The sequence below is a fragment of the Diceros bicornis genome, chromosome 23, assembly GCF_020826845.1.
Source record: "Diceros bicornis minor isolate mBicDic1 chromosome 23, mDicBic1.mat.cur, whole genome shotgun sequence".
Taxonomy (NCBI): Eukaryota; Metazoa; Chordata; class Mammalia; order Perissodactyla; family Rhinocerotidae; genus Diceros; species Diceros bicornis.
Genome location: NC_080762.1, coordinates 48302977 through 48330160, shown reverse-complemented (window position 1 = coordinate 48330160; position 27184 = coordinate 48302977). Strand labels below are relative to the sequence as shown.

Sequence of the window (27184 nt, the reverse complement as noted above, 5' to 3'; positions counted from 1 at the left end):
TATGTCCTTCCCTAAAATTGATCTACTAAGACCTGGTGTGGTTCTCCAAAGATGAATCCATTCACGCAGATTCCCCATTCCCTATCTCCTTTCACACTAGACCTTCTATTTTACAAAAGAAAGACATCATATTATCTATTCTGAAATTTACTATAATGCATTGTCCCAGGGTGCAAAGCCTTTTAGATTTTATTGGATTTGGTGGCACATGTTTCCAGCTATTCTCAATAGTTAGAATATGCCTATTGGAAAGAGAGAAAGAAAGAAATCTTCAAATAAAAATATAATATGATTTCACTCAAATAAAAGATATATTAGATATTATATAATTTTATCAAATTTATGAAATATTTATTCCTATTACAGTTAATCCTATTATTTTATTTCATGAAATGTTTCATATTTTCTACATCTTTGTCTAAAAGGTAAAATTATTATCGACCCAACCAATTCATTTTTGCAACATGGATTTTTATCTTTCACTAACTATGTAGAAAGTTTGATCATGTCTAACAAAATTAATGGATTTATTTTGTATTATTTACATATATTTTTTATCTAATGATTTCTAAAAGAGCAACACCAGAATTTAATACATGCATCCATACATTCTTCCCAAAGTAATATCATGCCTTATTTTATACTCTCTACTTCATAAAAACTTCTAATTTCAGTGCCACATTACATTGCTTTACAATAAACTAATGAATGAGATACAATTATCTTGTTTTATAATTTATTTTTTAAATGGATAAATCAATTTAATTAATCTGCACCATTTTAACTTGACATTGTGACTTTTATTAATCAACCATACAATATGTGTTCTATAAATTATTTCCCAGTAGTGTTTATAATATTCTAAAAGAGAACTCTTAACACACTTGAACTGGCAGACAGTCTTTTGGCTGAAAGCCTTGATAAAAAGGACTGTTTAGGGTATACGGCAGGTATTTTCCAATGAGCTAAATCTGCAACTTCCAGGTTGTGACAAAAGTGTAAGATAAACATATTTTATATTGAAAAAATATGCACTGTAAAAGATGTATTTAAATTGATGTTTCAATCCTCCCACCTCTTTCTGGATATAGCAGATTAAACAAAATGTCTGTAAGTGAAAGAGTAACAGATATTGGTGGCTATTTGGAAAGTCTTGATAAAGGCTTTTTGGGACACTTCGCAGAAATTGAAAGTTATGACTCTAACAACTAGGTAACAAAACCTTTTGCAATTAAGGTGGTTTCTAATTCTTTGGTTAAAAGAATTTGAGTGGTTAAAAATTCTAATAATTTTTCAATATTGGTGAAGGAGAATGTAATTGAGTTGTCATTTGGTGGATCATTAAAAATAAGTTTTCATGGTATATCTCTATGTGATTTTCGGCATATAACTTGGAAAGAGTTTAAAGAATTAAGTGATATTACTATAACAAAATTATTTCCAGTCCTATCTATTCATTTGTGTGAATAAGGTTTTGCAGCATATACATGTATAAGTATATAAAATAGAAATAAACTGATCTTAAACATTGTCTTCTACTCATAAGGAACATATGTCTAGATATACAAAAATTGGGCGGAAAAAAATCTCCATTTCATTAAATAATCCATCTCCAATAAAATTGTTTTTTATGTTAATCAAAATTTAACACATATATGTTGTTAGATCTATTGTATACTACTAATAATCCTAATAGAAATTTTTAACAGTTGGAGCTTTAATTACAGAGAATAAAAACATTAATGTCATTTTATATACATAGTTTTGCTGCACAGAAGTATAATGCTTGATCAATAAAAGACTTTCAAGCATTAAATTGTATTAGATTAGGATAAAATCACGAACAGGAGTGGAATTAAAATATAAATTCAAGGAGAAAAAAGAACATTGCAATATTTCTGTTAAAGAAGCATTTGTTTTGGTATAGTTTAAATGGATGATGGAATATATAAGATTATATTCCTTTGGGTACATTTAAATGAAAGGTAGAACAGTTTTATTTTGATATGTCAATAATTTAAACATGCTGGAAACTACATTCCAGCAACTATTCACCCTTATGATAAAAGTTTTTACATGTCAAGTTAAGAAAGGCAAGGGGTACACAGTTTTTCAAAATTCTAAGGGTTTTGCAAGCAAAATAGCATGATGATCACTGCTCTACAGTAAAAAACACACATGAGTTTTCACTGATGTTGATGGATGTGCCGTCTTAGCTCCTTACATGATACAAAAGTTCAGTGTTAAATAACATTTATTCCTAAATGTGACTGGTCACAGAATTGAGCAAAATTCTGAGACAAATCAGTTGAGTGGCATAACAAGAATACATGTACTTTAATAAGGGATTAGCAATGATTTTAGAATCCAAGAAATACAGTTTTCACTGCATTTAAGATGAAACATATGAAGTGTGAAAATTATTTTTTACTATTTCTAGACCATTCTTACTAAGGATTCACATTTCCCATACACCGTGAATAGCTGTAGAAGTCTCTGAAAGGTGTAGTTATACATTGGCCCATTTATAATATGACATGAAGTAATAGGAAAAAAATTAAGTTTTTATCAAGAACATCTCTTCAGACAGGGGAAAGAAAATCATTTGGCATTGATGAAACTACCACAGTTACTCTCAAGCCTGCAATTGCAGACTTGAGAGTATAGTTATTGGGAATATTCAAACTTATTCTAATATTTGGTAGCATATTGGCAATCAAAAGAGTTTAACCTTTTAAGCTCCCAAATACGTAACTATAAATTAGTTTAAAAGGGAGAGGTAATAGGTTAGTGAAAAATTATTTGAAAGAAAATATACAAATCCTTTGGGATCTTAGCCATCAGGCTCCTTCAAGATCTTGCTAATTAACTATGTCACATGTTCATAGCTGGGAAAACAAAGAGACTGGTGCTAAGAAAACATTAAAACAAAACAAAGACTGAAATGATGGTTTTAGTTTCTGTTCTTGTTTGTTTTCTTTTAAACTAAAATAAAACAGAATCAATAATTGATAAATGTTCTCACTAAATTAATAAAGTTTTGAGGTAGTAACCAACACACGTTGCAGATTCAAGAAAACCATGAAATCATTCAAATCATAGAAAAATGACAGTAAGCATGGAGATCCAGAGACTGGCAAGCTTTACTGTTTTCTCTGAGCTGCAGAAAGCCACCCCACTCGGAGGAGGGAGGAGGTACGAAATCCTAATAAGATGCTATTTTCTTTTAGAGGACATGGGCTTTCCACTTAGCCAGGGGGGAACTCAAGGGCTAATGACTGTTTAAAATCTGGGTTTGCAAGATGTACTCATTTAAGACAATTAGTACAAGGTGGGGGTGAGGGGGAGACAGAGAGGAAAAAGAAGATGGTCTACAGAAAACTACTGCCATTGAGTGTAAAATAGAGCCAAGGCCCAAGAGGGAAAATGGGGTTAGTTATCAAGTCTAATACAAGGAAGTATACCACTGCGTCTGGAAAAGAAAAGAAAAAAAAGCACTTCTTCAATTTTTAGAGGAATTTATCAAATAGGTCTTTATATAACATACATTGAACAATATATCAGACATTGTTTCCAATAGAAGTTTTAATAAAATTTATAGAAGAGCCTTCTCTATTTGGTATTTCTTTCTCATAAAGACCCTGATAAAAAGAAAACAGGATATAATGTTAAGGTATGAATGCCCGCAAGTCAGCTTGAATAAATCAAAAATAAACTTCACTGAGAATAGTTTGCTGGATGGTTAAAGTATCAAGCTGAGAGGTGTATTGTCTGCTCAGTAATTGTTTGTCTATTGATTGGGGGGAAGGTTTTATACAAATTCAAGGTGGAAGTTAGCAGATACTTTGACAAGAGAAATCCTTCATATAAAAGGTTTCTTAAACTAACTCAACTAGCTTAATACATAAAGGAGACTACCAGCAACTTATTCATCTGTTTTCCAACCACAAGGAATTCTTCCCACCACAGTCATTGGAGGTTTTCTGTGGGTAAGGAGTGAGGAAGATTGTCTTCTGGAATTGTTTTGTATTCTTTATTTTTGGGGGCGTGTATCTCATTCCAAATAATAGCAACAGGAAAACTGTCATATATATATATGTATACTCTTTGGTATTGCTCATGTTACTGAGTTACATACTTTAATATACACAGTGATCAAATTACTTCCTTTTTTATGTTACTAATAAAATGCATTTCATTAGTACAACTTTTCACATCATTTAGTGAACTCGGTGTTCTATTTTGCTACGTGAGAAATAATGAAGAGCAATAAAGGAAAAAGAAACCACATTGCCATGTCCAAGACTTTAACAGTCACATGTTAGGAATGTCTTATAACTGCAAGATAATAAATTAGAAGCTAAATTTAGTACAGAAATAATCTTTGCAAAAAGAAGTATGCGACATCAGTATTTCATTTATTTTACTGGAAAAATTAGTGAGCTCATGTTCTTATGTGAAAAAAAGGGAACTCCTTAATATTAAATGGATTTTTTTCTGGGTAAATGGTTCCTTGAGAAACTTTATATACTTTACATTATCACTTAGACTTAACATTTTCCATCTGTTTTCAGAAATATTTGTATTTCCTTGGAAGTACCAAATATACGGTCATGAGGCAGAATAACATATAAACTTCCTTTATGTTCTATGAATACTTATAAAAACATGTCTTCAGTAATTTTTTATATGAGTCTTGATTTGCTAGTGTCTTGGAAATATCTTCATTAACTATATTTATAATACATAACTTACATTTGTATATAGTTTTTTGAAATCTAATCCTAAAAATATAATTTGAGTTGATGATTCATATGATACCCATCCTTTTCTATTCTTATATTTTACTAAGTACATTTTATAACATCATAACTAATTATCTTCCAGTTATAACTACCATAGTAGTCTGTGTTAAAGTCTCAATACTTAGAAAAACAAATTTCTGCTACATAAGTTAATAATTTGATATTTGAGAACTTCAGATAAATTAGTTTTTAATTTCTACTATTACCTCCTGTCAAAAGACAGGTTTAAGAAAGATCATCTTATTTAAACATAATAACAATGCTCATTTTACAGATGAGGAAACTAAAGATCAGGGAATTTATGTTACAGACCAAGATCGCACAGTTAATAAGATGCAATAAAGAGATTTACACCAAGCCTCTTGGGATCCAAAGCACATACGTGCTAGATTGGTAATGTTTATTCATGCTCTACTGCCCACTTATCCACCCAGCAAAGACTGTGCTAGTTCTACTAGGTTCTGTGGTAGAGGTGAAGGATACAGAGTTGCTGCCGTCAAGAAAAAAGCAGTCAAGAGACAGTTAGATAGAGAGAAAAGACAGTCAGTTACTAAATGTCATGTGATATAGACTGTGAAAGCACTCAGGGGTTTTGGGGACACTCAACTTGAGGTGGGGAGCCGGGTGTGAAAAGTAGGAAAGGGTAACAATGAAGACGGAGAGGTAGGCAAAGGAGCCAGATTAGAAAAATCCTAGAATGCCATGCTAAGGAGTTTGGATTATATGATGGGGGAAATGAGGAGTCATTCAATAATTTTAGTCAGGAAAGTGACATAATTAGGCATCCCTTTTTGAAAACTCAATCTCTTTTGAAGGGAGAAGGGCCTAATCTAAAAGAGTGGCAATGGGATTGCATGGACAAGAGAGATTCAACAGATAATTAAGAGGTAAAATTGACAAGGCTCAAAAAGGGAAAGAAAGAGGAAAAAAATCCTGAATATCTCTGAGGTGTCTGGTTTAGGTGATTGAGTGGTTGGTGTTGCACCTTACAATGTTAAGGAAGCTGGGGGACTAGGATGTTAGGCTGAGGAGTAATAGACTAAAAAGAAAATAGGACCCAGAAGAAAACATTAGAGAACACTGACATTTTAGTGGGTGGAGTGGATCACTCTACTCAATTGTACAGATCAAGAAGGAAATATATTAAAGAGGGGAAATGTACAAGATTTAGCTCATGAAAATAAAATGTTAAGCCAATGAATTCATAGGGGACACGGAGAGGAAATATATGAGATAAGGAGGGTAAGGCTGCAGTGTTTACATTCTTGCAACCACAGGAGTGAGGTGAGCCAAGAACACAGCCGGAGTTAAACTCTGTGGAGTAGGAGGTCCAGCTGAAAGCGAACTGTGCAGGCAGAGTTATAGAACTCCACCCCCACATTAATAATATTTTAATTTAAAAAATAGGTGCACAGAAATGAATAGTATTTAGTGGCAGCATAATACATGGTCTAGTTGGCTCCTCCTTGAGGGGGAAGAAAGAGTTGGTTCAGGATGGATTTGTGCAGTGGACAAAGGACAAGATTGTAAGAGTCCTGACTTGGGTTATAAATAAAATGAACTGTACTAAGCCTGCAAGCTTGAGAAATTCTTATGTACAGCAGATCTTCTTATGTCCTGCTAATGTTTTTAGGGTCAGAGTAAATACATTAGGTGATGTATACCCACATCACCTCACTTACTTACAGCCATCACTGCAGGACTAAGAGACTGTAGAGCTATTCCCATGTGAATTGGTTACTGCTATTGGCAACTGTGTTAGTTTACAGCCTTGGTTGATTTCCTTGCTCCATATCCTAAAAGGATCAAGTCCACTCAAAGTGATCAGGATTGACGGAAGTGGAGCCAATGTCACAACAGTCTTCTTACTGGTCTTCCCATTTTCATTCTAGCCCCAAATTTCCAGTCTTTTATCCACAGAGCAGCCAGAATAACTTTTAAAACTTTAATTGGGTGCTATCTTTCCTCTGCTTCAAACACCTCAATAGCTTCCCAAATGGATCATCAAGAACAATAAAACTCACCATGACCCCCAAGGCCCTGCATGTGACTCTTGTCTATCTCAAACCTTGTCTCATGCCACTCTCCCCACTTCCAGACCTTTTGAACATGCTATCTCCTCAGCCTCAAATGCTTTTTTTCTGGTCTTCACAAGCCAGCTCCTCATCCCTCAGGTGTCAGTGACACATCCCTGACTACACCATGAAAGGAAATCCCCTTGTTATTCTTTATCACTGTCCCTTGTTCATTTCCTTCATAATACAAGCTGGACTCAAGTATTTTTTTGTTCACTTGAATATCACCTGTAAATTCCACAAAGGCAGAAAATGTCTTTTGTTTACCTATTCTCATATTAGTCAAGTGCCATGCAGCAGACACTAAATAAATTTCTGTTAAAGAAAGGAAGGGGAGAAGAAATAATGAACACAGAGAATCAGCAAAAAGATTTTGAAGAAGTAGCAGAGTTGAGAAGAAAATAAAGCAAGGACCTTCTGGAAGAACTAAGTCATCAACAGCGTTATTTGAAAATTTCTAAAACAAGGTTTAAATGTTAAATTACTGTCATTAATTCAATTACTGTTAGAAACTTTTTAAAATGAAACCATATTTGAACAATATTCTTATGAAACATCTGTTAAGATTAAGCTCTTCTAGAAAGCAATAGATGCAATTCTTTACATGTAAATACTCCAGTATTTGGGAGAATAATCTTAATTAACAAACATAATATATAATTTTAGCTTCTGAAAATCAGAACACATATTAGTCAACGAGGAAAAGTCCAAGAAGCTACATGATAAGAGTGCAGTTTCTCTGAACAACTCAGACCCAAGGCAGAAAACATAACCAATCTAAGAAGCCTCAACATTGGTCTGGGGGGATGTGATGGTTAATTTTATGTGTCAACTTGGCTAGGCATGGTTCTCAGATATTTGGTCAAACATTATGCTAGACATTGCTGTGAAGGTATTTTTTTTAGACATGATTAACACTTAAATCAGTAGACTTTGAGTAAAGCAGATTACCCTCCATAACATGGATGAGCCTCATCCAATCAGTTGAAGGCCTTAAGAGCAAAGACTGACCTCCCCAAAAGAAGAGGGAATTCTGCCAGCAGACTATTTTTTGGAGTCAACTGCAGCATCAACTCTTCCCTGGGTCTCCAGCTTGTTGGTCTACCCTGCAGATTTTGAACTTGCCAACTTCCACAATTGTGTGAGCCAATTCCTTAAAATAAATCTCTCTCTCCATACACACACACACACACACACACACACACACACACACACACACAGGTAGAGACACATACCATTAGTTCTGTTTCTCTGGAGAACTCTAACTAATACAGAGGACTAGAAGGTAGAAAACATGAGTTCAAGTCCCAACTCTGGCACTTACTACCTGGGTGATACTGAGTTTCCTTGGAATGATTGTTTTCAATTATAAAATGAGTGGATTAAAAAAATCAACAACTACCAAACGTTAATAATTCCATCTCCACATACCACAACTCAACTACTGTTTCCAAATAAATGTGAACTGAAAATGTACATAAAAATAATTTTAGATAAGTCCTTCATTTACTCATTTTAAAACTAGTATGAGCATACCAAGTAATTAAGTACAGATTAACAGATGTTGTTCTGATAATTAATATTAAAATATTTTCTATGGTAGAAAACACTGGAAAGAATCCTAAGGTAATACTGAATTCATCAGACAGCTGGCATTTATTTGGCACATTGTCAATAAAAATTAACTTTCCATTAGGGAAATAACACACACATTTTCAGCTTTTAAAATAAATTACCTCATTTCATAGCGAAATTGCTTTATTTCACAAGGCAGCATTATTTTTGTAAAATATGATACCCTCAAAATTATTATAAATGTCATTCATTCAGCCACCAATCATATTAAGACTAGGATTTATATTGTTAAGTGAGAAATTTCTTTGCTTAGAAAGAAATAAAATTCAACAACTTTTATGATTTATTTGAAGTAGATAATTATATACTTTGGAATTATATCAATATTTTATAAATTTACTACAGGGAATGTAAAACATTATTATAAAATACATAGTATTGAGCTAAAATTGACAATTTCAATTATGCCTTTACTTTAAAGGTTAAAATTTATACTATAAAATGGCCTAGGTATAAAATATCTAACATTTTTAAAGATATATAAAATACTTTTTAGACGATATTAAATATAGATTATTTTGTTTAGAAAACCGATGAAAACAAACCTCCAAATTTTCAGAAGCACACCTGAGAAGCATGTAGGAAATTTTGGAAAACGTAATAAAAGCAAACTCTGACCTGGCTATTTCTCCTCAACTACTGATCTGGGCGGCAGAGGCCAGTGGGAGAGGGTGGGAACTGACTCAGTTTAGATTCTTCCTAAGAATTTCTCTACTAGCTAAATTGCAACTAATATAAGGAAAACATATAAAAGTAAATAAGAGGTTAAAAGCCTATACAGGATGAGCAACTATGACATACAACTATCTACTGGGGCTTTGGGGAAGAAAAAAAGGAGGAGGATTGGCAATAGATGTTAGCTCAGAGCTGGTCTTCCTCAGCAAAAGAGGAGGATTAGCACGGATGTTAGCTCAGGGCTAATCTTCCTCACAAAAAGAAAAAGAAAAAAAAAGCCTATACAGAAACACAGTCTGAAAAAACCACCAAAAAAATAAAAAATTAGATCAGAAGAATGTAATTACTTCAAATAAGAAAATGTCAATATGAAACTTTTTATCCATTCAAATTGGAGAAATGTTGAAACCAAAACATTACAGCCAGGATACAGCTGTGTAAACTGCCATGTGTTTGTGTGCTTGTTTGGGGGAGGGAGTAGGAATTTTGATGAGATGTGTCATCAAATCACTTTAAATCTGTTTAAAATCCTTCTTACTTGAAAATCTATTTTTAATAATTCCTAAAATTGTGATTAAAAGTTATTACTAAAAAACTTTCTGAAGTGGAAAGCAGGATTATTTGAAATGATATATGAGTTAGTTGTGAGATGTTCCAAATACCTGAAATTATTCATCTGTAGGCTACTCTTTTAAAAATTCACTGAATTTTCTAGTTAAAGGTGACTTTAAGGGGCTGGCCCAGTGGCATAGCAGTTAAGTTCGCGAGTTCTGCTTCGGTGGAACGGGGTTCGCATGTTCAGATCCCAGGCGCGGACCAACGCATCGCTTGTCAAGCCATGCTGTGGTGGCGTCCCATATAAAGTAGAGGAAGATGGGCACAGATGTTAGCCTAGGGCCAATCTTCCTCAGCAAAAAGAGGAGGATTGGCAACAGATGTTAGCTCAGGGCTAATCTTCCTCACGCACACACACATACACAAAAAGCGACTTTAAAATTCAACTATTTTACAATCACATCCGACGCAAGAATCTCATTTATAATATGCACAAGCAGTGATTATCCAAACCATGTGAATATTTCCAATGATGGAGAATAAGGAAGTCTATTCCAATGTCAGATAGTTAAATGATCAGAAAAGCTTCCTTTACACTGAAGTTAATAAATCTAGATCTCTGTAATAACTTCCACCCACTGATTTCAGTTCTACATTCTCAGGCTATACCATGCAAGTATACTCTTTTTTCACAGGAAAATCTTTCAAATAATTAAAGACTGAACTATATTCCTTTCAAGTCTTTTCTCTTAGGCTAAACATTTCTATTTCCTCCAACTCTTTCTTATATAACAAGTTTTCAGTAACTGTCACTGCTGTGGTTGCTCTTCTCTGGATATATCTCAGTTTGCCAATGACCCTTGAAAGCTATGGCATCCAAAACTCAACACAATACTCCACATGCGATCTGCCATGTGATGTAAAGAACTATTGTGACCCTTTTTAAAAATTCTTTATTTTTAGTAACGAAAACTAGGATTTATAATCCTTAAAAATATATAATAATGCCCAAAATAATACAGTTTCATAAAAACTATCTGAGATAAAACTTGGCAATTTTTCTTAATTTTCCACATGCTATGTGTAAACTAAAATAAAAACACCTGGGTGGGTGTACCACATAGATTGTGGCAGTTATTTTTGGATCCTAAACTTAAATTTCCATTCAAGTTTTCCATACTTAAAGCCTCTAGATGAATATGGAGACTCGATGAACTGTTACTTTACACTTTTTAGTCTTTTACAAGAAAAGATAAGTTTCACTGCCTTGCTAAAGAGATTTATATGTCTAAACATACATTTACACAATCCTTAGATTTTGATGTGAAGAATTAATGTTAGAACCATGCCTACATTGTTTCCATTCTCCAAATTTTTCCTAATTAAGGCAATACTTAGGAAAGAAGATAGTTTGGTATTTTAAATTACTTCTGGGCACACTGAACTTCCAGTACTTAAGATATAGGATATTCTACCTCACTCCTATTTAGCACAAGTCACACACATTTTCATAAATATGACATTTAGTCTGCTCAAAAAAAGTTAATTTGAATTAGTTAGTAGTTCAAGAAATTATCATCTACATCTCCATAAGTGAAAATCAACTTTTTGCAAATAATTATCTCTAAAAAATTAACTGAGGTAACAAGAGACTTGGACTAGTCTAGATATTATGTAACTTGCTTCATATCTTTCAAAAAAAATTCTACTCTGTAGTGCCTTTTTTCATACTTTAAAATAAGGTAGATGCAAATATTACGCCTATTTCAAAGAAAATGAAATAAATGAACAAAATATTTTAGAATAAGTATAAATCAAAATCAAAGGTTTATTACTGTAGGTAAATTGTGAAAAGTTTATTAATATCTAACATTAAAATGGTCACTTTTCTAGAGGCAATAAAAAATTAGTTGCTCTCTTAAACACCAATTATCTGAATTTCTAGAGATGTAGAAAATCCTAATACAGTAAAAAATAAAAATTACAAACTAAACCAGAGCTGTAAGCCAAAAATATTCCCTGGTTCTCAAAAGTCTCCTAAATATTTCTAAAGATTCTAAAGTGGCTTAAGTGAAGAAAGTCAAACCCTATGAAGAATAGCCCTGGTCCACCTGGGCAGCTCTGGTCTCTAGGACTTCCTCCTCTCAACCCTTTCCAGAAACTCCCATATCTCTGAGAGTGAGATGACCTAGGAGAGCAAGTGACGTCTATTAACCTCCCGGCACTGGGTCATGTGCCAGTTTACATCACAATGGTCCAGTAACAACTAGACAACATGAAACTATTGAAAAGTGCCACAGCCTTACTTCAAGGGTTAAACATTTAACTTACAGCTATTAAAACTGGCTGTGAAACCATGTTTCTTTTCCATAAGTAACGGAAACTCTCTTTATTTATAATTACTGAGTTACTGAAGTACTTATAACTTCAAGTAAAATTGCCATCATATACCTGTATAGTGCATCAGAAAAACAGATTATGTTTAAGAAAACTAGGTAGATTTAAAACGAGAAAATTTATAAAACAAGAACAATATGAAAGTTTCCATTCTATTAACTGTTCATTTGATAGTTATTATAATTGTAATCTGCACTATAGAATGAGAACATTCTTGGGTTAAAGAAATATTCGCTTTGGGAAGGTTTCTTTTTACATTTATTCCTTTTAAGCTTCTTTTCTTATGCTATTTCACAAACCAAATATGAATTAAAACTGACACCGTCACTCTATAAGACTACAAAATTTGCTGAACTTTTGGCATATCTGCAAAAACTATGTTTCTGTATGAATAAACAATCTCCATTTCTAATCATGGTCTAATCATGGTCATAGTTATGACCGTTTCTATACTACGAGGTAGACATCTTCATATGAAATTGCACATGGGGTAATAAGGAAAGCTTAGTGCTCACAAATTAAATAATGACAACTCTACTCAAGTCCTTTTGAGAATTCCAAAGAAAATATGTACACAAACAAAAAAAAAAATGTAGAAAAACTATTCTAGTATTTTGTTTTGGTTCATCTTAATACTTCCTTTTAAGCATTTGTCTAAGAAGTTTCTGGGAAAAAATAAAGCAAAAAAACAAAACATATTCTTATTGACTGATTCTCTTTGACAATTAGTCTTGATAATCTTCGTCATTGTCAAAATCAAAACAGGTACCATTTATGTAGTGCATGAGTTAAAATACTAGGAACTTTAAATATACGATCTACTAAGTTCCAGGTCTATACATTTAATTACCTACTAGACTCCCCCTTCTTGGAAGTCCCAAAGACATTTTAAAACTCAACATGTCCTAAAAAGAACTTTCTATCTCCCTTACAAATATATTCCATTATTCTAAAACTCAACGAATGATACCATCATCCATTTAGTCATCAAGAAACCTGGGACTTATAATAATATCAGTTGTAATAACCACTCCTTGGGAACAGCTACTTTGTGCCAAGAATTATGCTAGCTGTAGCATCTATATTAAATCTAATCCCCTCCTCCAAAAACACGCAAAATAAGTCTTATTCTGAGAAATCTTACAGTAAAGAATCCTGTTTAATTTTATTTAATTCAAGTTTTCTCCAATTACCTTGAGCACTGAATCCTTTTTTAACCATAACTTTTGGCAAACTAATCAATGATACTAGTCAGAACAGACTTTGGGAATGCTTTTTAAAAAAACTATCATCAACAAACTGTTTTATTAGCTTATCCTTTTTGCCAAAATCATATCAGTGATGTACTGTATAAAGATGAGTAGTTGAAAGGAGTGTAATATTAGTTTAAAGTTTTATTGTCTATATTTAATCAAAATTTTACTTCCTCACAGCCTGATTCCTGGGAGTGAGTCCAATTTCTTTCAGATCTATTATTTATGAGAATTTACCTGTTAGAATAATATGCTTAAACAGTAGGAGATATAAAGAACATATCAATACTTTATGTTTTTCTATGTGAGTGGGTGAATAGAGTAATATTAAGTTACTATTTCTATGAGGTAGCAAATAACATATAGTAAGTCAGCACCAACCAGGCACTAAGCTTAAATAGCATGGGAAATACAGGAATAATTTATAAAATACGATCCCTTCTCTCTAGATGTTTACAATCTAGTTGGGACGAAATGAACAGTAAAATGTCAAAAAAAGAGAACAAGGGGGAAGAAAAACTGAACTCACAGATAAAGAGAACAGATTGGTGGCTGCCAGAGGTGGGGAGTAGGGGCTGGGCAAAGTGTGTGAGGGGGTCAAAAGGTACAAATTTCCAGTTATAAAATAAATAAGTCATGGGGATGTAATATACAGCATGGTGACTATAGTTAATAATACTGTACTGCATATTTGAAAGTTGCTAAGAGAGATCTTAAAAGTTCTCATCACAAGAAAAAAAATTTTTGTGACTATGTTTAGTGATAGATGTTAACTAGAGTTATTGTGGTGATCATTTTGCATCATATACAAATATAAAATCATTATGTTGTACACCTGAAACTAATATAATGTTATATGTCAATTACACCTCAAAAAAATTTTTAAAAAGAGACCAACAGTACTTTGATAGAACATTAGAAATATCAAGCATAGGAACATGATTAATACCAAAGGCATGGTAAAATAATATATAGCTAATAAGAACTCACAAGAGAAGGAGATGATTCTTAGAAAATGCAGTGTAAAATATAGCAGGTAGAAATATTTCCAAAGAAATTATGTAAATCTGCTTTAGCTATCCTTTACATATACCTGCATTATCAATTTGCAGAAAACTTTTCTTCAAAAAAAAGTTTCACAGAATGCAAGTAACTTAAGTAACACAATAGGCTCAGCATTCTGCAAAAATACATAAAGAATTGTCTCTAGCTTCCAAAAATCACACCTCTGTCAACAAATTAGCCACAATTAGGTGTGCTGATGTAAGCATATTGTACTACCAAATATTGGAAATCCTGCAAGAATTAAAACATTATGGGCACGTGGGAATGAGATATTCCAAGCGAACTCAACAACATTCTTAAAAGTCATTATCCACGACATCTTGAAAAACCCACACAAAGTATCTATGCCACAGAGAAAAGAAATTTCACACAAAACCAATAAATAGATATTCCAGTGTCATGCCTTACGAAAAAATTTTTGGAAGTAGAGTTACTCATATAAGAATTTACTTTTGGATACCTAGTCAGATTTTAATGCCATATTCAAAATGAAAAATAAATATCTAGCCATAGAAAAGTATCATATCGTTAAGATAAATGAAAAAGTATGAGATCAAAAGATATACCTGTTTGCAACTGTAGTAAGTACTTGTATTAACCCTTAACTTTCACTAATTATGTTCCTAACTGCTACCACCAAATCCATAAAGTAAATATAATAAGAGGCATAATCCTCCTGCTCACTTTCTGAATGTCTTAGAACACCTGCTGTTGCAGTAGGAAAGGTATAAGAGACATCTGTCAATTTTCCCTTAAAAAAAAAGAATAGTCTATATGTTAATTGATGCATGAAAAGATCCAACATTATTCAAACACAATCACAATTTTCTTTCTAATTAAATACAATGTCTAAACATATGCCACACACATTGTCACACAAGTTCCTTTTTTTATTACCATGGGAGAAGCCATGAGAATTATTCTGCTAAAGAACTGCAAGGTCATCAAAAGTTTAACAAAATATACACGTTAAAAATCAACATGAAAACTGTCATAAAGAGATCATACAGAAATAGTTTTAGAAATTTTACTTTCTCTGTTAATAAAGTGTTCCTTTACTTAAATTTCAAATACTGCAGAAAAGTTTAAACAATACCTCTACCTAGTTTCAACACTTGTGAGCATTTTGTTACAAACGCTGTGCTACCTCCTGCCCAACCTCTTCTTCTTCCCCACCCCTCTATCTATCTATCTAGCTATCTAGCTAACTTATTTATTTTTGACAAAGCCCCTTGTAATCAAATATATTAATACTTCTAAAGAAAAACAAATGACACTAAATCAGATAAATACTATAAATTCAGTTCAAGTTTTGCCACCAAATGGGTTCAGATAGATCAGATTTTGTCCCAAATGAGATTTTTTTTTAATGTTTTGGTTTTCAAAGTTTTGGATTTAAAAAATGTCAATAAAGGATGGTGGGCTTTAGTATTATCCCCATGTTACAGAGGAGGAAACTGAAGCACAGAAAGATTAAATAATTTATTTGAAACTAAAACAAGTGGCAAAACCAGTAAGTGAAAATAGGCAATCTACTCCAGAGTCAATACTCTTAACCAATGCTCTAGGAAGCCTCCAATCCAACAGGAAATCCTTGTGATTTCTTTATCTTTATCCGGAATCTGAACTGTTACCCCTAATTCCATTGCTACCCTCCCAATCTGAGCCACTGTCATCTCTCACTGAGTTCACTGCAATAGCCTGCCAACCAGGCTACCAGATTTTTCTACGCATTTAACTAACAGTAAAAGCCAACGTTCTTTTAAAAAGCCTGCAAGAAACTACAGCTTCTGTACCCTCTCATTCATCCTACATCTGTGACCTCATCTCCTATTCTCCCCCTCTCTCACTCCACTCCAGCCACACTGGTGTCCTGGCTGCTCCTGGTCTCCAGGCATGTTCGCACTTAGCGCCTTGGCACTGACTATTCCTCCTGCCTGGCACGTTTCCCATGTATCTACATGACTTCCCCTCTCACTCCTCCAATATCATCTTCCAATGAGGCCTACTCTGTCCACTCTATTTAAAATTGCACCTGCCCCTCCCCCCCACCAAGCAACTGACACTCTGGATCGCCCTTTTCCTGCTCTACTCTTTCTTTTTCCATAACGCTTATTATCTTTCAACAGTCTAGACAATTTGCTTATTTTTTATTTCCCTCTGCCTGTCTCTTCTGCTCTTAGATCTATATGTACACCAACGTATCCCAAGCCCTTAAAAAAATCATCTAGTACATAGTAAGTGCTCAAAAAATAACTGTTGCTATTGAGATGTCTGTGTCAACTTCAACCTAAATACTTTGAGCTAAGCTCTTCTACATGTCTTATAGTTGTTAGCATTTCTCAGAATCTCACAGAAATCTTAGAATTTCAATAAATATGCTTCAATTACATTTTAAAACAGCCAAGTTTTATATACGGTGCTTTTATTAAGATTCTTTTTTTATGTAGAAATATATTTTACAGACATGGACAGATGTTTATGACATCACTCAGAGAAGACAGCAAGGTAAGGAATGGTTTATATAGTACGATCCCTTCTGTAAGGAAAACAATCCATATTTACGTGTATCAGGGTTTTTGGTATGATGACATTAGGTACTTTTAAAGTATTTTTTCCTTCTGTATATTTATATTTTCCCATTTTTTCAATAATGAATATGTATTGTTTGTATGATTAAAAAATAATATACTTATATACCCCCAAAAAGAATTATTCTTCACAATACAATTACCAGCTAAATTCTAACTCTTATTCTTCTACAAAAAAATATTTATTCACTGTTAATATAGTCATTGTATAAATGCAAAATAGAGATGTGCTATTAATATAATTTAATAGATGGTGATCTACAGATATTTAATTCTTCTCTTCATACAAGGAATGATGTGGCTAATTCTTTTCTTTATACAAAGGGTAATGTGGCACAAGTGTACTAAATATTACCACTACATCAACATATCTACATGAAACCCAAATATTCAATCTAACTTTCAGACATTACCTCTGAATTACTCCTTTCAATGACAGTACTTTCAATAGGCTTTTATATTTGTGGTATAAACTTATAAACATTTATTTTTTTATCTTTAAATTCAGAACTACAAGTAGTACAAATAGAGTCAACTTGAGTTTTTGTTGTTGCTGCTGTTAAAAGTATTAATATTTATTTATTTCAATTGTTCCTTGTTTCAAAAGTATTTAAAGTAACATAATGAAGTAAAGCTATAGATTTAGAAAAATTATATTAAAGTAATATAATGAATAAACTAAACCTATGGATTTAGAAAACTTGTATTCTATATTTTACATATCTTTAAAGGTGACTACTATTTCACTTAAGGGAAAGCAACAAAAGAGCTACTTTAACGCCAACTGTGAATTTAGAAAATAATATACTCCTCATTTTCAGAAAAATTTGGAATCTTTGTTCTAACTTATAAAATGTGTACATAATAGTGGTAATTAACATCTCAAAGACAAGCTTAATTATGTTCAATTACTTTCTTTCCAAACAAAAAACAAGTTAATTTACTGTCTGTAAAAAGAAATCTAAATTGGTTTATAAATAAATACTTTCCCATGATCTTAAATCTAGAAAGAAAATACTATCTTTTTTTAATGTTACATATATTTATATTTAATGGTCTTTTTTTTTTTTTATGAGGAAGATTGGTCCTGAGCTAACATCTGGCAATCCTCTTCTTTTTGCTGAGGAAGACTGGCTCTGGGCTAACATCCATGCCCATCTTCCTCCACTTTATATGGGACGCCGCCACAGCATGGCTTGACAAGCAGTGAGTCGGTGCGCGCCCGGGATCAGAACCCGCAAACCGCGGGCCACCGCAGTGGAGTGCGCACACTTAACTGCTTGCGCCACGGGGCCGGCCCCTTTAATGTTCTTTTAAATGAAGTTTGATTTAGATTTTTCCAAACTTCAATTTCATTCAATAATTTTTTTTAATTATTACAAAAACTTTACAAAAAAATTAATAAAGACAGACACTACACGTTGTATTTAAAATAAAAGTTTACATACCTGGGCTTCCGAAATACTAAACTATATTGCTGGCAAGCCAGACCCACAGTGGGAGTATAAACAATAGGCATGAATTTCTCAAGGTCAGACATTAGCACTCTATAAAAGAGCTTTTCATTTCTATCTTGAAGATCCATTAAGAGAAGATACCTGTGGAAATTGGACATAATTAGATCCATAGTCCACCAAAGTCATGAAATAGCTGCTTAGAAATCTAAACATTTTTCAACAAAGTATAAAGTATTTTTTAGCTCACATAGAAAGCATCTGATCAAGAAAGACTAGAAATATTCAACACTTCAAAGAATGAAGAACCATAAACCTGAGCTACTGTCATTCAAATGTTAAAATCATTGCTGAAATACCACAGTTTTATTTAACATTTGAAAAGACTTTAACCTTATTTTAAAATGAAAACACCACTATAGATATAGTTTAAACATTAACTTAGCTAAGTAAATAGAAAGACTTCATCCTTTAACTTGCAATACTGAATAGCCAAGGGAAATGACAAGCAGAAAAGGAGTAAGGAATGTAGCACTGACTCTAAAAGTTACTAAGGCAGGCAAGTTCAAGGGAATTTTCTTATTATTTGTATCAAATGGCCTTTTTCTTTCTAGAGGCTTTTCTGACCCAGAGTTACCTTTCTAAACATTAACCTTATCATGTTACCTGTAACCTTCAATAGTTTATAGTATAAAACTCAAACTGCTTGGTACAACTTAAAAGAATCTTGCAAAACTGTACTTAACAATCTTACCAGCCTTTTTGGATTGATTTCCATTCCCTGGAACAGTTGAAAATGCACAGAATTTGGAGTCAGAGATAAAACGATTCTAATGCTTGGCAAACATACCAACCCAAAAAATTAACATTTGGGAAGAAGATGAAGACTTGTAGACCTGCTAAAATTGATTTAGCAATGTGGAAGTCATCATTGACCATTGTGGAAGCATCATGATCAATGCTCAGACTGAATCTTGTTTTACTCATCAGAACATCTGACTCAGGTGATGTTCCCTAGAGCTTGTTACACTCTTTCCTTGACTTCCAGGCCATCATATTCTCTTGGTTTTCCTTCTATCTCACCTGTCATTCCTTTCCTGTTTCTTTGCTGTTTTCTCCTCTTCTCTAAAACCTCTCTAACACTCATCTGTAATATATTAGGAAATTACATTGGCTTTACCTTCAACATATATCCAAAATGCAAATACCTTCATTGCTACCACCCTGGGTCTAAATCCCCATCAACTCTTGCCTGGATTATTCTAACAATCTCCTAAAAATTCTTCCAGTCTACATTTTATTCTCAACATTGCAGCCAGTCTTCTTGAAATATAGCTCAGAGCATGTTGATCTTGTGTTCAAAACCTTGAATAGCTCCTCTTTTCACTGAGTAACAGCAAAAGTCCTTTAGTGGCCTTCAAAGTCACACATAATCTGTCCTCCATTACCTTGCTAACTTCCTGTCCCAACCTACCATTCTTCCCGTCGCTCATTCTGCACCAGACACAGGTCTCCCTACTGATCCTTGAACATACCAACTAAAAAACACTGCTCCTCACACTTCTCCATGGCTAACTGCCTCACTACCTTTGATTATTTGCTCATAAGTCACCTTCTCAATGAAGTCTATCCTGATCACTAATTTAACACTGCAAACTGACCATACCACTCTCAGCATTCTCAGTCCCTCTTACCCTATTCTACCTTTTCTTTTTTTTATTAGCACTTATCGCTTTCTAGCATATTAAATAATTTACTTATTATTTTACTATTTAGTATTTTTTAATAATTTTTAAAAATAATTTACCTAAGTTCCACGAGAGCAGAGATCACCGTCTATAATCCCAATATGTAAAAGAGCACCTGACACTCAGATGACGCTCAATAAATATTTGAGGAACAGTCTGTGGTAAAAATACGAAAGTCACCAGCTCTTAGGAGGTAGCTGATAAAATGGCCAAGGAAAAGAATATAAAGTAATAACATAAAGGCTGAAGGAAGGACTTAAGGAACAAGTGACAGGGATTGTGAAGGAGTTTATGAAGAAGCAAATATACACATTGGACAAACTGAGTCAGCCTCTTTCCCCAGCTGCCCCTGTCATGACCCATGGGCTCATGAAAAAAGTAGCCACGGCAGGGACGGAGGTTGTCTACGGCCTAAGCAACACAGACTTCACTCACCAAGGCTGACCTGGCTGTAGGCACTGCTGAATGCTCAGTCTGCCAGCAGCAGACACCAACACTGAGCACCTGATATCACACCATTCCATGGCGTGATCACCAAGCTACCCGGTGGCAGGCTGATTACATTGGCCTGCTTCCATCATGGACGCGGCAGGTTTGTTCCTACTGGAATAAACACTTACTCTGGATACAGATTTGCCTTCCCTGTACACAATGTTTTTGCCAAAACTACCATCTATAGACTTACAGAATGCCTTATCCACTATTATGGTATTCCACACAGCATCGCTTCTGATCAAGGAACTCACTCCATAGCAAATGAAGTGTGGCAATGGGCCCAAGTTCACGGAATTGTCTTACCATGTTCCCCACCATTCTGAAGCAGCTGGCTTGATAGAATGGTGGAATGCCCTTCTGAAGACTCAGTTGTAGCACCAGCTAGGTGGCAATACCTTGCAAAGCTAGGGCAAGGTTCTTCAGGAGGCTGTATATGCTCTGAATCAGTATCCAATATATTCTCCCACAGCCAGGATTCACAGGTCCAGGAACCAAGGGGTAGAAATGGAAGTGGCACTACTCACTAATACTCCCAGTGACCCACTAGCAAAATTTCTGCTTCCTGTCCCTGAGACCACATGCTTTGTTAGCCTAGAAGTTTTAGTTCCAAAGGGAGGAATGTTTCCCCCAGGAGACAATGATTCCATTGAACCGGAAGTTAAGACCGCCACTAGCCACTTTGGACACCAGATACTTCTGACTCAACAGGCAAAGAAAGGAGTTAATGTGCTGGCTAGGGTACTGATTCTGACTACCAAGGGGAAATTGGACTGCTACTCTATTATTATTATTAGTCTCTTCAACCCCCCAGTAAGAAGGAATTCTGCCAGCAGACTGCCTTTGACTCGAACTGCAACTCTTCCCTTGGTCTCCAGCCTGCCAGTCTACCGACAGACTTAGGACTTACCCAGCCTCTATTATCATGTGAGCCAATTCCTTAAAATCAATCAATCTATGTATTTATCTATTTATCTACCAGTCTATATATATAATCAGTCTATCTCTCTATCTGTATATACACGTACACATCCTGTTGATTCTGTTTCTCTGGAGAACCCCGACTAATACAAATACTTATTAGGTATTGGGTTAGACACCTCTTCTAACCTTCGCAACAATATTTTCAAATAACTATTATTCAGTTCAACCTACAAATGAAAAACCTGAGGTCTGGAGAGGTTCAGTAGCTTAATAAGAAAGGGCTGAGTCAAAAGCAGAGGGCAAGGCACACACAGTGGTCACGGCAGTGGTCTTAGTGGTTTGCTCAAAGCCCCACTGCTAGCGAGGTACGGCCAGAATTTCAACCTAAGGCTAATTCCAAAGGTAGGAAACAATGTTACCTTCATTTTTGTGCAAACATGAAGACTAAATTCTAAACAAAGTGACCTAAACTTACAAAAGTGTTAGAACCAAGCTTGGAAGTTGAAAAAGTGTCCTTTCACCTACAATGTACTTAAAGTCTGACTAAAAACCACTTTAATCTGTTTTGCTCTGTGTAGGACGGCATTTCCTGATAATTCACCTTTATAGCAACAATTTTATCACAAGAGAAAAGTAGTCTCTCAGAGGATATAGTTTAGAAAAGAAAATTTTATTTTATTCAAATGTTCCTACAAAGGGTAGATTTTTTTAAATCATCACTGTATTTACAGGCAAATTCTCCTCAAAGTTGACTACTTTTTCCAAATCACTAAATATTTTAACTTTCTCATCCAATAAAAAACAAACTAGACGACTGCCTAAGTATAAAAATCACCTTCAGGAATATGTTACCTGTCAAAGTCAGAGTTCAGACGTTCAAAATTTCTAATTACTCTAAGGACCTGGATATCTTGACTGATGAAGCAAGGTGGCAACAATCCATGAATGTTCAATTGCTGTCTCTCTTCCAGGGTAAAAGCTAAGTCCTACAGAGAAAAGAAAAACACAATAATTTGAGGGGGAAGAAGACAAAAGGCATTTATATACACAAATAAAATCAAACAAGTATATGGAATTAAAAATCTGAAGATCTGGCATTACTCTAAACATGGCTATTTGACTGTTAGATTAGACATGTAGATCATGTAATCTCTTGATATCTTAGTTTCCTCATCTTTAAATATTAGAATATTATAATATATTCAGATCTGTGTCACTCAGATATTGTTATAATGAAATTAGGTAATGGAGAGGAGGAAACAATTTGAAGATATGCAAATGAAAGATATAAATATCATTATTAATGTCATTAAACATAAAAATGAATGGGTTACTATGAGATTTTAAAATTAAGAACACGAGTAGGTCACCTATGACCTGCTGTGCTTCTCCCTGTGAAACAGGTCAGGAAACGCTTTATATGTGATTGAGGCTCCTGTTCCAACACTCCTCTCCCAAGCTCTCTCCTACTATTCTTATACACTCCTAGCCACACAAAACCTCTCACCATTACCTGAAGACACCAGACCCTTTATTTTTCCATGACACCATGGTCAAGAATGTCTTTCTTCCCTGCTTCTCTGCCCTTCCAGCCTTACCTCAAATGCTCCCTCCTCTCTAAAGCCCTTCCAGACTCACCAGTAGGTCCATTAGAACCCTATTATACCTATGCTCTCAGTTTACATGAACACTGACTGTATAAAACAATAGTATTACAAACTATGAGGCTCGAAAGTAAGCAAACAAAATAGAACTGATGTGTTGATGCAAAAACCCAGAACGGACTTAAGAGATTTGCTGGGGTATAATACAAGAGGAAGTAATAGCAGAGAAAGCCCAGTAGTCATTAATCTGGAAGATTGGGATGAGCAGTCTCCCTGGAGAGGACTCCCCCTGCAGATATTGAAGCCCAACAGGCCTCTTTGGCTAGACTGTGACTGCTGTTTCTTTGGGTCTGTCAAAAGCGCACCAACATGATGATGGTCAGGTTCACTCATTGTGATCACTGCTAATGTTTCTTAGACAACCTGGATGAGGAGGAATGTGTTCATTAACTTTGCATTTGATGACTCTAGAGCCATCCTCCTCTGCCCCTGAAAGTTTCTTGCAATGGCAGATTAGTGACTCCTGAGTCTTTGGGAAGTTTTTTACTCTAGGAAAAGGACAGATAATTTGGTTTATCCCAGAGGTGGATGACAGACTCTGCTTGGTAAGAAATGAACAGGTCTGAACTCAGGAAGTAGGTGAAGGAGGTCAATGGATGAACAACTCTCTCTTTCTCCTAACGTTTAATATTGATAGGTCCATTAATTCATGTCACTGATGGAACGCCTTAGGTTTAATTAGACTCCTGGTCACGAGGGCAGACTAAAGAAAGTCAAATAGATTTGTCCACCAAATGACCCCTGGTGGAGCTCTCTAAGTCTCCTGCAAGAGCCAGCTGGGACCAATGGCTCCAGAACCTCCAATGCAAGAATCTGTACACAATCTTGACTTCCCAAAAGGTCTCCAAGTGCTATCAACACAGCTGGTATCCAGTCCCAAGATGTTTTGCTCCACTAGCAGCCACTCTCATGACTGCAAAAGCCCCCATTGTTACATGCTCAGTTGGGGGTGCTCTGGAGCTCCACTATACGTGTGGATAGCAGCAGGATGGCCCCTTTCCTAGAGGACAATCCAGTGTGTCCAGTTGTGCCTGGCCCAATCACCCTCTCTTGGACGCCTGGAGAACAGCAGACCAGTGCAGCCTGTCAGTCCTTTGCCTAGGAGTTCCAGTACACACCAGGAGACACTTGCTGGAACTTTTGTCTGCCATTTTCTTCTTTATTTGGGGTCTGTGTCCCCACACCAGAACGCAAACTCCATGAGGGCAGGGAATTTTGTCTGTTTTTTCACTGCTTTATCCCTAGTGCTTAAAACAGTACCTGACATAATTAGAATTCAGTGATTTGCTGCATAAACAAAATAGAAAGTTCTAAATATTTAATTTTAGTGACATATTAAAATTTAAAAAACAATAAAATTGCTTCTCAGGAAATGGATTAGCATATTACTTCTGGTAAAATTATGTTTAAAATTTAAAGCAACCAGAAAAAGATATTTGTGTGAAAAAGTAACTGCAAAATGGAAGGCATACTTCACTTGTTATATAACTTCACTTGTTAAAGCTATAACTGGGAAGACTGATAATTTAAAGCAAAATGTCATGAAATAACTCCTTGGAATGAAACAGAATTATGTAAAGTAATATATTTGAAAAAGAAAGAAAAGAAAACTCAATAGATTTTCTCCAACTTGAAAGGAAAAATTTGGAAATTAAAAACAGGAAAAAAGCTAGGCTGAAGTTAAAGTCCCCAAAATACATGAATATACGTGAAGAAGCAGTAAACTTTTGAATGTTATGCCTTAAAAATCTGCCTGCAAAAATAATGATCAAAACATCAATATTCTGAGAATAAGGCTTATTGTCAGAAGTACTAACATATGCTCCTTTGTTCACTTAATAATGGCACTTAACAATCATTTATTGATACAGTTGGCCAGTCTTTTTACATAAATTTTCCAATGTCTGGTCTGAAACTAATTCATAAATCTAACAGGTCTCCCATATCTTATGCTATGTAAATGATAATACCATCTAGACATTTTTGATATCCTTTGATGTTTAGTAACTAGAAACTCCCATACACTGCTAGCCAAATTTTCTAAGACATAGTAAAGTGTCAACTGAACTCTTACAAAAAATGTTTTTTTAAAATAGTCCTATGATTGGGTTCATATTCTATTACTACCTTTTATGAATTAAAAACAAAATTAATGAATAAGTAAATGTCAATCTTAAAATCCCTGAAAATTTAAAAATATATATGGAATGATCTCATTTAAAAATGAGTTTTTTCTCACAGTTTTTAAAAATGACACACCAGTGTGATTCCTACCAACCAGCAGCTTCCCAAAAAGTATTCAGAGAAACAATAAGTGGAATTTTGAACCAGTTAATAATTCTGGTTCTATATTTCATTTTTTCATACCAACAGAGACATAATCATAGAGATATATTTTATAGAAATTTAGAAACAGGTCAGTTATGTCTAAAACTTGACAGTGAAACGCTAGCTTAATATATTCTCCTTATTAAAAGCTGATGTAACATATATCTGTTTCAAAGAATTTTTACCTAAGGGTTATCCTGTAGGGCCTATCCAACAAAGGAGAGTGTACCCAAGGCATACACGCAGGTTCTAACTTTCATTCGATTTCTACTGAGTCTTTCACATAGTTCAAAAGTTAGACGTCCATACACATATTAGGTTTCCAAACCACCTATAATTCTAATTCCTAACAGTGTTCTCATACACTGTAGGTTCAACCCTGGTTTTCTTCTTTCCTGTCTTTCTTTTACTTTCCCTACCCCTTAAAAAACCTTTTGGATCAGATCCCTAGACAGCAGAATGGTATGTTGTTTCACTGCCGAGGGCAGCACACAGGACAACTATTCTTCTGGACTCTACCAATTAATCCATGTATATCTTCTTGAGAAAACTGAGACGGTCTAGCAGAAATGAAAACAAAATTCCTGGCATAACAAGAAACTTATATTAGAAACTATGTTTGCACGGAGAAAACATGACTGAGAAGGAAACTTTGTCCCATGACTGAGAAGGAAACTTTGTCGTGAGTAATTTATCAGAAACTATTACCATTAAAAACAGAACAAACATATCATATATTCTGCACTAACCATCTTTAATGTTTCCAATTAACTTCAGTAGTTTGCCTTCTTTTTTCCCTGAATAATGACTAAAAATAATCAGGTTGAATGGCAAAAAAAAAAAATTATCTAAGTCACAAAAATCTTTAAGACAAGTAATCTGTACATGTATGATAACTCATTATGATAACAGAATTTATTAATTTTAATGTTTGAGGCCATAGTTATATTAGGGGAGAGATGTTTGCATGTTTACTTCAACTGGTGAATCCTTAGTATCTAGAATAATACCTGCCACTCTGTAGACAATCAACACAATTATGTAGGCAATCACAAAAATGTGCTGGATTAACTAATTAATGAATGATTTGCTATAACTATACAGTTGCTATTATATGTTTCAGAGAAAACAAAGCAGAAAAGTAAGGAAGGTTTAAAAAAGTAGAGAAGTAAGTGGAAAGTAATAAAAAAAACTTGAAACAATTAAGCTACATCTGTACATAATATATTACTCAACAACAAAAAGAAACAAACTACTGAAACATGAAACAGATGAACCTCAAAGGCATTACGCTAAGTGAAAGAAGTCAGACTCAAAAGGCTACATACTGTGTGATTCCATTTATGTGACATTCTGGAAAAGGCAAAATTTTAAGGATATAAAAAATTCGGTAGTTCTCAGGGCCTGGGGGTAGAGGGAAGAGTTGACAACAAAGGCCAGCCTAAGGGAATTTTTTTGAGGTGATGAAACTGTTCTTGATTATGGTGCTCGTTACACAACATTGCACATTTGTCAAAACTAAT

General features: G+C 34.4%; 1 protein-coding gene across 1 annotated transcript in view; it reads right to left on the bottom strand.

The window, feature by feature from the left end:
* ME1 (malic enzyme 1) overlaps positions 1 to 27184 on the bottom strand; it is a 190461-nt gene that overhangs the window by 144560 nt on the left and 18717 nt on the right. The window contains exons 2-3 of the mRNA XM_058566694.1: positions 22522 to 22655; positions 18500 to 18649 (exon numbers count right to left, since the gene is read on the bottom strand). Of these exons, the coding sequence (XP_058422677.1) occupies positions 18500 to 18649; positions 22522 to 22655 (284 nt within the window). The remainder of the gene's footprint in view (positions 1 to 18499; positions 18650 to 22521; positions 22656 to 27184) is intronic.